We start from the raw sequence: 15,449 nt of genomic DNA, 5'->3' as shown, positions 1-15,449 counted from the left end.
TTTACGAGAATTGTTTTGTGCAAAATATACTGAAGAAAACACATGAAACATCACCTCCTAGGCAGCTTCCATTTATTACGTAACGCTAAAATTGACATTTTTTAACCCCCTCTTACCCCTCCGTAACGCTTTTTTGTACGAAAATCCTAAAATTTTTGTGTGGACTGTAACGCTCGGCCATACTCCCTGGAGCGTTACGTAATTTGTGGACGACGCCCCACATAAACTTTGGCCCATACACGTTTAAATTCTTCATGTTTCTTTGTTATCATGTTGTGACAAGTGCACCTCACATGTCATCAAGTTCCCTTCTTTCGATATTCTTACAGACCACACTAGAAGCGCAGTCGACATAACCTTCGTCAGTTATCGACCCATTGCATTCGTATGTCGCAATCGGTCGTTGTATTGCATAAACATTTTCCCAAGCCATATTTCATGACACATTGAAATACCTATCAGTTTACAAAGTCATTATCCCATGGCTGTTTCTAAGCCGTATGCGGCGCCACATGCGCTTACGATGCAGTTTGTCATTATGAATATTTCTTCCTCTTTCATTTACTCCTTGCGAGCCTTCTCCATGAGCCATCGATCGGTGATTGGCTAATTAATACATCAGACTTCAAGTGCCTCCAAAATGTAAGCTTAGGCTAAGTTAAAAATATTGAATAAAGAGGATTCTGGTTTTAACCACCAAGTGATACGCGTCGTGCATGGGAAAGAAAGCCAATTGAAGAACAATATTATAATGTGTTTTTTTCCCTCTAAACCATAGGGGGAAAAATCTGCTCAACAGACACCCTAACAGGAAGGTTAGGGTAGTGTGGGGTTAAGGCCGTCTTCTACAACACTAGTAAAAGCCAGGACTACTCTCTCCTCGACCCACTAAAACACATTCCTATGGTCGCCAAACCCTACGTCTCTCCGGAACCGCCAAGAAGGTATTGCTTCAGAGAGGGGATAGTGCACATCGCACCCTCAAGGTTAGCTGCGTAGCCTAGCAGCAATGAACATCGTTGACTCGCTCTGGAGAGTTCATCACGGTAACATGCTGGCGCTTAGCCAGCTTCCCGAGTGGTCCTCGCTACTCCCTTTGTCCTCGGAAGGCGGGCTGGGTCAACCCCGCCTACGCCCAACTGCTTGGCAGACATCAAGAACTGATGCCCACGTGCAACCCGATCTGACCTGCCCGTAAGGAAGGGTATCACTATCCTTCAGGCCCTATCAGATGCACCCGAAGGTTGCAGACAGCAGGGTCTCACCTACCCCGACCCTTGTCGGGGATTCCTTTCCAACCGCGGGCTCGGATCCAACCCAGTAGACCGACGCCACGACAGCACCGCTACCGGGACTTCCTCTCCGCGGCCACTTAATCATTGTAAGGGCCGATCTCGACCGCAGGGCACCGGTATGACCTACGAGCCGACTTCGAACCCCTGGACCACCTCTTGTACTGCATCTAGACTAGCCATTCTCCCAGACGATATGGGTGATAGCCTTTAAAACGGCGTTGTGATCATGTGTTTTTTTTTTTTTTTTCCTTCTAAACCATAGGGGGATAAATCTGCTCATCAGACACCCTAACAGGAAGGTTAGGGTAGTGTGGGGATGAGGCCGTCTTCTACAATGCCGGTAGAAGCCAGGACTACTCTCTCCTCGACCCACTAAAACACATTCCTACGTCTCTCCGGAACCACCAAGAAGGTATTGCTTCAGAGAGGGGCTAGTGCATATCGCACCCTCAAGGTTAGCTGCCGTAGCCTAGCAGCAACGAACATCGATGACTCGCACTGGAGAGTCCATCACGGTAGCATGCTGGCGCTTAGCCAGTTTCCCGAGTGGTCCTCGCCACTCCCTTTGTCCTCGGAAGGCGGGCAGGGTCAACCCCGCCCGCGCCCTACTGCTGAGCGGACATCAAGAACTGATGCCCACGTGCAACCCGATCTGACCTGCCCGCAAAGGAAGGGTATCACTACCCTTCAGGCCCTATCAGATGCACCCGTAGGTTGCAGACAGCAGGATCTCACCTGCCCCGACCCTTGCCGGGGACCCCTTTCCAACCGCGGGCTCAGATCCAACCCAGTAGACCGACGCCACGACAGCACCGCTACCGGGACTTCCTCTCCGCGGCCACTTAATCGCTGTAAGGGTCGATCTCGACCGCAGGGCACCGGTATGACCTACGAAGCCGACTTCGAACCCCTGGACCACCTCTTGTACTGCATCTGGACTAGCCATTCTCCGAGTCCACGCGCCACCTCCTCTGTAGCTCCCAGACGATATGGGTGATAGCCGTTGAAACGGCATTCCAGCTAATCTCATCCCTACACATTCTCTGGACCAAGTTGTCCGGAGTTGTGTCCTCCCCGCATGTGGCAAGCATGCGGTCACGCATTGTGCGAAAACGCGGGCACACGAACAACACGTGTTCCGCCGATTCCTCTAAACCATTGCACACTGGGCATTCGGGAGAATCCGCATGCCCGAAACGGTGTAGATACTGTCGGAAGCAACCATGACCTGTAAGGACCTGTGTCAGGTGGAATGAAACTTCCCCATGGCGCCTATTAATCCAACTATCTACCCTCGGTATCAACCTATGGGTCCACCTTCCTTTGGTGGAACTGTCCCACGCGCGCTGCCATTTGACCATAGAGGCCATCCTGACAGTCTTGCGTATGCCTCTTGTGCCGCGCATTTCGAAGCACTCCATATCCTCACTGATAAGAATGCTGATGGGCACCATACCAGTAATGACACAGAGAGCGTCGTGTGACACGGTACGGTACGCGCTTGCAACCCTCAGACACATAAGCCTGTAAGTACTTTCCAGCTTCCGTCGGTAGCATTCAGTACTTAGCGCGGTACCCCACGCCGGGCCGCCATACCTAAGTATGGACGTAGCAACACTAGCCAGAAGCTTGCGCTTACTGGCGTACACCGCTGAGCTATTGGACATCATCCGGGACAGTGCCGCAATAGCTGTGGAGGCTCTTTTACAGGCATAATCGACGTGGCTACCGAAGGTAAGCTTATCGTCAATCATCACGCCCAAGTGCTTGACAGAGCGCTTCGACAGGATAGTGCACTCTCCTACACTGATCTCCGTCTGCTGCGCCGACTGCATGTTGTTAACAACCGTCACCTCTGTCTTGTGGTGAGCCAGCTCCAGTTTTCTGGACCGCATCCACGCCTCCACAACCTTGATCGAGTGGTCGGTAGTCAACTTCACCTCCTCGATCGTTTCACCGTAGACTTCGAGCGTAATATCGTCGGCAAATCCGACAATCACCACTCCCACTGGGAACTCTAACCTCAACACCTCGTCGTACATGACATTCCATAACACCGGACCCAGGATGGAACCTTGCGGGACTCCTGAGGTTATGTGAAAGCACTTCCGACCCACCTCCGTGTCGTATACTAGTACGCGATTCTGGAAGTAGCTTCCGAGAATCTTGTACAAGTACTCCGGTATTCCCAGACGCAAGAGCGCATCGGCAATAGCAGCCCAACTGGCGCTATTAAATGCATTCCTTACATCCAGAGTCACTACCCCGCAAAAGCGAATTCCCCTCCTCTTAGGCTCGAGTGCTTTCTCGGCGGTTTTTGTAACCGACAAGATAGCGTCTACGGTGGACCTCCCCTTCCGGAAGCCATACTGGTTGCTCGAGAGACCATTTACGCCCTCAGTGAACTTCAACATTCTATTGAGGATGATCTTTTCGAGCACCTTCCCCGCCGTATCAATCAAGCATATTGGTCTATATGCCGACGGGTCTCCGGGTGGTTTCCCCGCCTTTGGCAATAGTACCAGGCTCTGCCTCTTCCAAGCTTCTGGGAAAACTCCCTCGTCCAGGCATTTCTGCATAGCAGACCTGAACATCTCGGGAGCTTCTGCAATAGCTACTTTTAAGGCCAGGTTCGGAACTCCGTCCGGACCTGGGGCCTTACCTACGCTAAGGGACTTAGCTATCCCCGCAAGTTCCACATCGGTGACCATTTCCTCATCGCCAGCCCCAGTCCCCGGCTGTCCTACGAAAGGAGGCCAAGGACTAGGATCATGACGCGGAAAAAGTCCTCCAATGATCCCCTCCAACATCTCTGGAGATTGCTCTGTAGGAGCCATCACACCTCTCGTCTTGGCCATAACGATCCTGTAGGTATCACCCCACGGGTTCGTATTGGCACTCTGACAGAGACCCTCAAAGCAGGCCTTTTTGCTTGCTCTTATCTCGGTCTTGAGCGCGGCTTTTGCAGCGGCGAACACCACCCGCCGTTCGTTTCGCTCTTCCTCTGATCGTGCTCGCTGCATCCGCCGCCTAGCCCGTAGGCAGGCGCGGCGCAGGTCCGCAATCGCGTCGGTCCACCAGTAAGCCGGTGGCCTCCCATTTCTAGGGTGGACTCTCCTAGGCATGGTCGCATCACACGCACGTGAGAGCACCGCTACCAGCTCGTCGCCGTCTAAACCGAGTAAGTTTCGCTCACGGCGGAGCGCTTCCCTAAATACCTCTTCGTCGAAGTATGATGTCTTCCACCTACGAGGGCTTGGCCTTGGCCTAGCCGCCTCTTCTTCTATCCGCTGTCTGCTGTTGTTGTAGTCGATACTGTAGCGAACCGCCAGGTGGTCGCTGTGAGTGTAGCCATCATCTACTCTCCAGTTCGAACTACTTGTTAGGCCAGGACTACAAAAGGTCACGTCAATAATTGACTCCGCTCCGTTTCGACTATAGGTACTCTTGGTACCGACGTTAGCCAAGTCGACATCTAAGATGGCCAGTGTTTCTAGCAGGATCTGACCCCGCTGGTTCGTGAAACGGCTTCCCCATTCCACGGCCCAGGCATTAAAGTCGCCCGCTATTACCACCGGCCTTCGCCCTGTTAGCACGGTCGTTAAGCGGTCCAGCATTTGCGTGAACCGCTCGATCGGCCACCGCGGAGGCGCATAACAGCTACAGAAGAAGACCCCGTTTACTTTGGCGACCACGAAGCCCTCATAGGCAGTAGACACCAACTCCTGCACGGGGTATTTACCCGTCGTCCATATCGCCGCCATTTTCCTGGTCCCATCCGAGGCCCAGTTGCCGTTGCCGGCGGGTACTCGGTATGGGTCCGAAATGATGGCGATATCCGTCTCCCACTCAGAAACCGCCTGACAAAGCAGTTGCTGAGCCGCATCACAGTGGTTCAGGTTCAGCTGCGTTACCTGCACTGTGATTTGTTGCTCACTGCGGCTTTCTTAAAGGCCGGGCACCCTGGACCACCCATCGCATGTCTGTTTTTCGAGGTTTTCCCGGTACAGATCATGCAGATGGGCGGACTCGTGCAGCTTTGGGCCTTATGACCTTCAGCGCCGCATCGCCTACACAGTTTGCGCCTGTCGGGGCCTTTGCAGTCCCACGACTTGTGTCCTGGTTCCAGACACCTGAAGCAAACCTCAGGTGGCTCGTGGAATGTCAGGTGACAAACACACCAGCCCACCTTAATACTCCCTACTTTAACGGACTTTTTAACATCCGCCACAGGTAGCTGAACCAGAGCTATCTGTGTCCCTGCTGGCCCCTTCCGCAGCCTGACGGCTGTGGCGGCCACCTGAACATCGCACTGTTGTCGCAGTGCCGTGACGAGCTCTTCCGCTTCGGTGATCTCGTCTAGGTCTTTGACCTTCAGAGTCGCCTCATGCGTAAGAGCCCTCACCTCCACTCCATCTCCAAGGACCTCTTCTGCCAGCCTCTTGTAGGCGGCGCCCTTGTGATCCTTCTGGCGCTTAAGCTCCAGGATCATTTCGCCCGTACGAGTACGTCTGATACTGCGTACGTCGGCTCCAAGACCCTCGAGCTTGGCGTCGCACCTCATCGCCTTCAAGACGTCCGAGTATTTCGACTGTTCGGTCTTGATGACGATAGCGTCACCTTTTTCGCGCCTGGCACCTGCCTTCCTACGCCTTGGCTTGGCGACCTGCACTTCTACCTTGTGATCATGTGTGGTAGCGAGGTAATGTACAGTACCTTACCCTATACAAAAATCGATTTCTATGAAATTAGCTTAGTTATAGTGGTAAGTGCCCAAAAGGTATAAGACCCTAGATAATTTCTATTGACGTCTCGTTGATGTTTATTTTTATCCAATGTGTGATTTTAAACAGATATGTATATTTTCGGGTTTACAGACTCGAATCACTTTAAAATCCAATTTTATAATCCTGAAATTATTTATTTCTAAGTTTATAATTCTGATGTACAAAAAAGCAAATTTTTAGATTTAGGTCATCGAAACATAATGTTAAATAAAAATTTGTTTCAATCAAGGCTTAGATGCATGCGAATCTGTCAGTATGTAGTCCGATAAAATATGAAATAATCTTTTTATATTCACGTCATTGTATATTATACGTCCACCAACGAGTAACAATCACATATGGGGTTTTCAGTATTAGCTCCGGCTCAAATTCCCGTGCTTTTTAAGAATTTCCTGATTGCAAATCCCTTGATTGGGCTGTATATACATAGTTTAGTCAGTCTAGTCGATTATTCAAGGCAGGAAGGTTCAATATCTTATCAACGCTTTCAGCATAATACAGATTATCTCGGTTAAGGCGGACCTGGTAAAACGTTATAAATAGGCGATCCGACTTTTGCGTGGCTTACAGTCGAATCGAATACCCCAATAGGATGAAAGTTTTCGTGATTTTGGCATTGTGCCTCGCCGCGGTTTACGCCGGTCCAGATGAGGACATCTGGCTGCAGTACAACAAGCGCATGCCGGCTGCCTATTATTCCCTGAAAGAACCAATCTACAGGGAGCCTGTCAACGGAAGAATCGTTGGAGGTGTCGATGCCGATATTGAAAACTTCCCGTACCAGCTGTCGTTGAGGCGTCTTGGATCTCATAGCTGCGGTGCTTCGATCATTTCCTCAAACTGGGCTCTTTCGGCTGCTCACTGTACTCATCCATTGCCAGATGTCTCTATTGTAAGTACAAAGCTTTGTTTGCAAGCTTAACGAATTATGTAATATGTGCGATGTGATTTATAGATGACTCTTCGTGCTGGTACTGCTAACCGTCTTGAAGGAGGACAAATCTTTGCGGTTGCAGAGATCGTCAACCATCCGAACTACAACCCAAGTAATATTGAATTGGATGTTTGTGTTCTTCGTACTGTGGAACCAATGAACGGTTACTTCATGGAGCCTATCAATCTCGTACCGGCTGAAACTTATTATCCAGGAGGCACGCGAGCTGTGCTGTCTGGTTGGGGTTTGACGGTATGATAAAAGTTTACTCTGAATCAAAATCAGACAGACGATAATGCTGTTTTTTCTGCTATACAGAGCGTACCTGGATCTTTGCCTGTAATTCTACAGATGGTGGACATCCCAGTGATCAATCACGACGAGTGCAAGGCCGGTTGGCCAGCTGGTTGGGTTACCGACGAGTATGCATACGAACTGGTATGATTCTCTTCGAATGTTGGCTAACACGTGTTTCGATATCTTTCAGTATGCTGTGCGCCAGTGAGTCGGGCCGTGACGCATGCAACGGAGACAGCGGCGGTCCGTTGGTTACCGGAGGTCGCCAAATTGGTATTGTGTCTTGGGGAGCAACCAACTGCTTGGGCAACGAGCCAGGAGTTTACGCCCGTGTTGCCTACCCTGCGATTCGCAACTTCATCACTGATGTCACTGGAGTATAAAAGTGTGCAGTAATAGTTAGAGTTTAGGTGAACAAATAAAACAATGTTTAGGTGAATAAATAAACACAATGTTTATTTTGTTTTAATAATTGTCAAATCAAACCATTTTTTTTTGAACCATAACCTCATAGGATGTATGGTTGATGTTGTAGAGCTACACAGCTGGACTCCAATATGTAGTGCATGCCTCTTATCTCTCTGTGGGTAATCGCTTGATTACATTCTGGGAAAAAAGGAGATTTTGGGTTTATACGACTACCTAATCTTTTATGTGGAAAAAACGAGGTGTATTATTTGTACGGAATAGCGAAGACGCTGAAGGCACAAACCACGTGCTCCCACGTTGAGCAAGTACTTACTTTACCGGTCAGGCTAAGGCCGGGTTGGCCTCTGCTGTACATAGTAGCCGCCTCCATTCCACTCGGTCCATGGCTGTTTGTCTCCAGTTCTGCACTCTGCGTAGGGTCCGCAGATCGTCCTCCACTTGGTCGACCCACCTAGCTCGCTGCGCTCCACGTCTTCTTGTACCGGTCGGATGACTCTCGAGAATCATTTTAGTCGGGTTGCTAACCGACATCCTGATGACGTGACCCGCCCACCATAGCCTCTCGATTTTCGCGGTATGGACGATGGTTGGTTCTCTTAGCAGCTGATGCAGCTCGTGGTTCATTCGCCTTCTCCAAGTCCCGTCTTCCATCTGCACTCCGCCGTAGATGGTACGCAACACCTTCCGTTCGAAAACTCCAAGGGCGCGTTGGTCCTCTGCACGTAGGGTCCATGTTTCGTGCCCATAGAGGACGACCGGTCTAATCAGCGTTTTGTAGATGGTTAACTTCGTGTTACGGCGAACTTTATTCGATCGTAGAGTTCTGCGGAGTCCAAAGTAGGCACGATTCCCTGCCACAGTGCGCCTCTGAATTTCTCTGCTGGTGTCGTTGTCGTCGGTCACCAGTGAGCCCAAGTACACGAATTCTTCAACCGCCTCGATTTCATCACCGTCGATATAAATTCGGGGTGGCGGGCGCGCTGATTCCTCCCTGGAGCCCTTTGCCATCATGTACTTTGTTTTCGACACATTAATGACTAATCCGATTCGCCTGGCTTCACTCTTTAGTCGGATGTACGTTTCCGCCATCGTCTCAAATTTACGAGCAATAATATCAATATCATCGGCGAAGCCAAGCAGCTGAACGGACTTCGTGAAAATCGTCCCACTCGTGTTTATCCCCGCTCTTCTTATTACACCCTCCAGAGCAATGTTGAACAGCAAGCACGAAAGACCATCACCTTGCCGTAACCCTCTGCGAGATTCGAAGGGCCTCGAGAGTGTCCCTGATACTCGAACTACGCACATCACTCGATCCATCGTCGCCTTGATCAACCGTATCAGTTTATCCGGGAATCCGTATTCGTGCATAACACAAGTTTACAAAATAAAACGAAAGTCGTGAACTTCTGTCAACGACCAAAATTTTTGAAGCACAATTTAGTGCTGATTTCGAAACCAACCTTCAAAAAATTTTAAGTAGAACAGTTTTTGAGTTTTAGCCAAGGGGCCTGCAACTCTAAACTATCACTAGTATGGCAAAATACTAGAAAATATCACGGAAATACTTTCGGATAAGCAGACTGGTTGCTTTGATTTGTCTGGATAGATGAGCCAAGCATTTTGGTGAGCTGTCAAAACTGATAAACTAATGGTTGGCTAAACAAGAAGATACGGGGAAAGCTGAACATTTCCATTGGAATCTATTGGAATACCTACTTATTAAAACGTTACTAAATGTTAATAGCAGTGCTGTCGCGGGTTGAAATAACAAGTTTTTTAGCGCGCAGTTTGTTTAATAAAAATAAAAAATAAAATAAAATGGTAGACAGGGGTTTGGTAATCGACAACTGAAATGAAACAACCACATAGGTCATTGAACAATGTATTGATGTTCTTTAGAAAAGTATTAATAAACAGAGCGTGCAAATTTTATTCGCTTAACGCAATGCTTGGTTACATCTTTTCGAATTAAATTTTTGACCGCGGTGGCTACTTATTACTCGAACTCCTAGCACTAACAAGCTGATGCAGGTACAGGCGCTGGTGCTGGTCTTGTAAAAGGATTGACCATTACTCCGGGATCTATTTTGATGTTGAGACGTCAGTCCCGCTCAACCCCCATTGAACGTTACTCGTTTGTCGAAGGTCATGTGTGCATCTATTTCCAGCTATCGCAGTTCATCCATTTAAATTTTGTTCCTTCCGTGAAATCGTCAATCGCTGCAGAAAAAAGATCCTGGTACTGCCTTTATTTGACTACCTGGCTCAATTGGTAGGTCGATGCATTGCACAAACAAATTGCTCCTTCAAGAACCGATCGAGTAAATATCCTGTAGTAACGTTTGCATTGCGTTGAAAAAAATTCTATGAATTTCTTTTTACGAAGACAAATCGACAGCAATGTCAACAACTGTGAGAAATGTTTTCTTCGTATGGACGTTGCTATGGACGCAAGGCATGCTACGCTCATACTAAAAATACTAGCGATACTACTGGTATACTTGAACAAGAAATACTAGAAAGTTTAGAGTTGCAGGCCCCTTGGTTTTAGCTCAATATCGAGTTTTGCAACTTTTCAAAATATGTTATTTACTAAAATAAAAATATATTGCGTTTCGTTCAACCAATTTGGAATCTTTTTCCATAAATTAAAAGCTGAATACAATACCATTCCATCATCTGAATACAGGTTTTGCATCAGATTGATGAAATTCAAGATATTGGCTTGTTTTAGGGACGATCTCCTTAAATTTTAGCAAAATTCCTAAAATTTTTTGAAGAAATGTATTTTTTTCAATAAGAGAAAATCAACTTAAAAATTCTTTCTCGACGTTTATTTGACATATCATATTTAGGCGAGTTACAGTAAAAATTTCAGCTCAATCGGAGCATTGATTACGGAGAATGAAATGTTTGAAGTGAGCGACTTTGCTTAAAAATAGAACAAAAATCGATTTCAAATCATCAGCCTTGTATAGAAAGTCGAAAATAATTCTGCTCTACTGTAATTTTTTTCTTTTGCGTTTTCGAACTCAGGGCATGATTCTACACCAAAAATGATCATCAGCTTACCGAGTTCAAAAATGCTGTAAACTAGTGTAATCTGCCATAGCTGTTCTCGATCGATTGTATCATACGCCGCTTTGAAATCGATGAACAAGTGATGTGTGGGCACGTTGTATTCGCGGCATTTCTGCAACACCTGGCGGATGGCGAACATCTGGTCTGTTGTAGCGCGTTCACCCATAAATCCAGCCTGATATCGCCCCACGAACTCTCTTTCAATCGGTGATAGTCGGCGGCATAAAATTTGAGAGAGTATCTTGTAGGCAGCGCTCAGTAGTGTGATCGCGCGGTAGTTCCCGCAATCCAACTTGTCGTCCTTTTTGTAGATGGGACACACGATACCTTCCATCCATTCCTCCGGTAATACTTCCTCCTCCCAAATCTTGGTAATGACCCAGTGTAGTGCTCTCACCAGTGCTTCTCCACCGTATTTTAGAAGCTCGCTTGGTAGTTGATCTGCTTCAGCGGCTTTGTTGTTTTTCAACCGGCCAACCTCCTCCTCAATCTCTTGAAGGTCAGGGGCCGGAAGTCTTTCGTCCTGTGCACATACTCCTAGATCTGTTACCAACCTTCCGTTGAACGCTGGTAGCACATGGTCTGCCAAATGCACATCAAGCAATCTAGTAGGCGTGCAAACGGTCGTCGCGTCATCACTTGGCGAACGTCAAAAGACAAACACCAGTTACTTCCTGGGGGCACCCGCTTGTCCACAATAATTCCAAGCTCCACAATCTGCTCCAGCGGCTTTGTTGTTTTTCAACCGGCCAACCTCTTCCTCAATCTCTTGAAGGTCAGGGACCGGAAGTCTTTCGTCCTGTGCACATACTCCTAGATCGGTTACCACGCCACCTTCGGTACTTGCAACGTCGCCATTGAGGTGCTCATCGTAATGCTGCCGCCACCTCTCGACCACCTCACGCTCGCTCGTGAGAATATTCCCGTGATTATCTCGGCACATGTCGGCTTGTGGCACAAAGCCTCTGCGCGAGCGGTTCAGCTTCTCGTAGAACTTTCGTGTGTCCTTAGCGCGGTACAGCTCTTCCATCGCTTCGCGATCTCGTTCTTCCTGCTGGCGCTTCTTCATCCGGAAGACTGAGTTCTGCCTGTTCCGCGCCTGTTTGTAACGTGCCTCATTCGCTCTCGTACGGTGTTGCAGCATTCTCGCCCATGCTGCATTCTTCTCGTTTTTTCAACTGTTCACATTCGCCGTCGTACCAGTCGTTTCTGTGATTCGGAGTCGCGAAGCCTAGTGCTGTAGCCGAGGTACTACCTATGGCGGATCGGATGTCCCTCCAGCCATCTTCAAGTGTAGCTGCGCCAAGCTGCTCTTCCGTTGGTAGGGCAGCTGCTAACTGCTGCGCGTAGTCTTGAGCCACTTCTACGTTACGCAGCTGCTCGATGTTGAGTCGCGGCGTTCGACTTCGACGCGTAGTGATAACTGTCGAAAGTTTTGAGCGCATGCATACAGCGACTAAGTAGTGATCCGAATCTATATTCGCACTGCGGTATGTGCGGACATTGGTTATATCAGAGAAGAATTTACCGTCGATTAGAACGTGGTCGATTTGGTTATCTGTTTGATGGTCGGGTGGATATCTTTGCGGGGGAAGAAGGTGCTTCGGACTACGCATCGCTGGCCGTTATCATTCGATACGGCGCACGGTGTCAAAATTTTGATTATTATCGAACTTTCATGTACCTCGGATTTTTCTTCATAGTATATTAGAATTTCGGCTATAATTTATAAATGCAAAATTTGAAAATATTCTATCGGGGAAAATTTGAGTTAGATGAGTTTTTAGCTATTTTCCATACTTAAAATCAATTGTTACTATTTTAGCCCAAAAAACGTCCAATACAAAATGTATGGAAAAATTTTCGCCGATGAAATATTTTCTAGTCTTCCGATTATGAATATATAGCCCAAATACTAATAATTTTCGACGAAAAATCCGAGGTACATGAATGTTCGATAATAATCGAAATTTTGACACCGTGCGGCGTGCAGGCTGTTTCGCCCGATTACCGGTCTGTACATTTCCTCCCTTCCTACCTGCGCGTTCATGTCGCCGACAACTATTTTCACGTCACGCGGCGAGCAACCATCGAATGTTTGCTCTAACTGCGCGTAGAACGCTTCTTTCTCGTCATCGGGTCTCCCTTCGTGTGGGCAGTGGACGTTGATGATGCTGTAGTTGAAGAAACGGCCCTTAACTCTCAACATGCACATCCTTGCGTTGATCGGCTGCCACCCGATCACACGTTGTCGCATCTTGCCCAACACTATAAATCCTGTTCCCAGTTCATTGGTGGTGCCATAGCTTTGGTAGAAGGTAGCCGCTCGATGCCCGCTTTTCCACACTTTCTGTCCAGTCCAACAGAGTTCCTGCAACGCCACGATGTCGAAGTTGCGGGGATGTAGTTCGTCGTAGATTATCCTGTCACATCCTGCGAAACCTAGTGACTTGCAATTCCATGTTCCAAGTTTCCAATCGTAGTCCTTATTTCGTCGCGTGGGTCTTTGCCGATTGTATCGAGTCGTATTTTCTCCTATGTTATTCGCAATGGGGATTTTTACGGGTGGCTTATTGGGCCTACGCCAACACTCCTGTCTCGCCGGAGGGCCATCGTGCCAGTTCTGTTTAATGTCCCAACCAACACTGGGACGACCACGCTGATGATGCTACCACCTTGGATCTAGCTGGGAGTGGTGCAGTGTTTCTTACTCAGCCGCTGGATGCCAGAACAGACGCTGTTTGAGCCGCACCTCCCTGGTGAACAGACACTCGGATAGTATCTCCTCAATCTAGCTGAAGTCAGAAGGACAACAGTGCCCAGACTGCACTACCAGCTAAGCACACAACTCTTAACTGGCGGTCTTTGTCATCGCTTGACCCGTGGAAGCATGAGGTAGGAACTTGTGAGGACCAGAGCTATATTGGACGCTCTCCTTATCGACTCACCGTTTTGCAGCCCGTTGAGCAAGTGTAAACCTTGTTCACCCCCTTAGCATCCTTTTGGAGCCGGATTACTGTGGGAGGATTACTATCTAGACTCCTCCTACTATGCGATTGGATCGGGGTTGCTGTAGAAATCCGTGTTGTAGGAATTCCAGAGCTTATGGAATTTCGCCTTATTGGGTATGTGAGCGAATATCTCAGGCGTATTCCAAGATAACACCATACTTTTTTTTGGCAAAGTTGTAGTACTTGAAGAACCTACCACACAATACCAACTAACATCTAATTAGTTGGAAATTTCCAAAAATATCCAATGTTTTCGGCAAAGTTGTTCAGTAAGTCATGAACAATTTGGTGATTCAACAATTAGTTGGCGATGTCGCCGCTAGGTGGCGCTAGTTGTCAAGCAAACTTCTCTTGGTCGTGATTCAGAGCGGATACAAAAGTGTCGCCTTCGGCAAAGTTCTTCAGGAAGTCAAGAGCTATCTGGTGATTCATCAGTAAGTTGATGATTTCACCGCTAGGTGCCGCTAGTTGTCAAGTACAATTTTAAACTTCTCTAGCTCGCAATCCAGAGTAGTTAGAAGAGTGTCGTCTTCGGCAAAGTTCTCTAAGAAGTCAAAATTTGATAAAAAGTTGGTGATTTCGCCACTACATGGCGCTAATTGTCAAGTAAAGTTTCAAATTCCGCTATCTCGGGATCCAGAGCAAGTACAGAACAGACGTCATCGGCAAAGTTATTCAGGAAACCAAGAGCTGTCAGGTGATTTAACAATTAGTTGAAGGATTCACCGCCATGTGGCGCTAGTTGTCAAGTAAAGTTTTAAACTTCTCTATCTCGGGATCCAGAGCTTATATAGAGTGTTATTTTCAGCAAATTTCTTCAGGAAGTCAAGAACAAGCTGATTCGAGAATTAGTTTGATTTTTCCGATATGTGGCGCCAGCTTGAAAATAAAGTTTAGAACTTCTCCATCTCAGGATCCAGAGCAGAAGAGTGTCGTCTTCGACAAAGTTCTTCAGAAAGTCAAGAGCAATCTGGAGATTTAACAATTAGTTGGTTCTTTCGCCACTAGGTGGCGCTAGTTGCCAAGTATAGTGTTGATCTCCGCTATCTCGACAATGTTCCTTGGATCCAAATGACTGCTTTATGGTTTTCTGGTATGCTTCTATGGAATATTGAAAAAATATCAACGATTTATTTGGCAATTTTTCGTGGAGCGTTCGTTGATTTTTATATTTATTTTTGGTGATAACAAGGAAAAGTTGATTTTTAATAGTGTTAAAAATACAAAAATCTGTCAATGCAGAAGTGCACTAAAGTATTGCACTAACAAGATTTTTTTTTATGTTTTTGAATGATTTTCTTGGTAAAAATATAAAAAATTAAATGTAAAGTAGCATTTTATATTTCGCTTACGCGCTGTGGATCAAGTCTCATACACCAATCAATTCTGCTCGACGAACCTAGCAAATGTCTGTATGTGTGTGTGCGTATGATACAAACAAAAATTCACTGATGTTTTTAGCCGTCTGTCAACCGATTTGGGTACTCTTAACACCTGATGAAAGCTACAATGTTCTAGTAGAGTCCTATTAAGTTTTTTTTTTATCTGTATTAACGAGATGTTTAGCCCTAGGCTAGTTCATCTCGGGACCCACGCTTTACTTTCCTTCCGA

At 47.3% G+C, this 15,449-nt stretch overlaps 1 protein-coding gene across 1 annotated transcript; it reads left to right on the top strand.

The window, feature by feature from the left end:
- The first annotated feature begins 6,638 nt into the window (after positions 1–6,638).
- Positions 6,639–7,766, top strand: LOC115261112 (trypsin-7). Its single transcript, XM_029862488.2, has 4 exons — positions 6,639–6,974; positions 7,038–7,268; positions 7,335–7,438; positions 7,504–7,766. The coding sequence occupies exons 1-4, from the start codon at positions 6,675–6,677 to the stop codon at positions 7,694–7,696; spliced, it is 828 nt and encodes a 275-aa protein (XP_029718348.2). The 5' UTR covers positions 6,639–6,674; the 3' UTR covers positions 7,697–7,766.
- The last annotated feature ends 7,683 nt before the right edge of the window (positions 7,767–15,449 follow it).

This window comes from Aedes albopictus, chromosome 3 (assembly GCF_035046485.1).
Source record: "Aedes albopictus strain Foshan chromosome 3, AalbF5, whole genome shotgun sequence".
In the NCBI taxonomy this organism is placed as follows: domain Eukaryota; kingdom Metazoa; phylum Arthropoda; class Insecta; order Diptera; family Culicidae; genus Aedes; species Aedes albopictus.
This window is presented reverse-complemented; position numbering and strand designations above follow the sequence as displayed.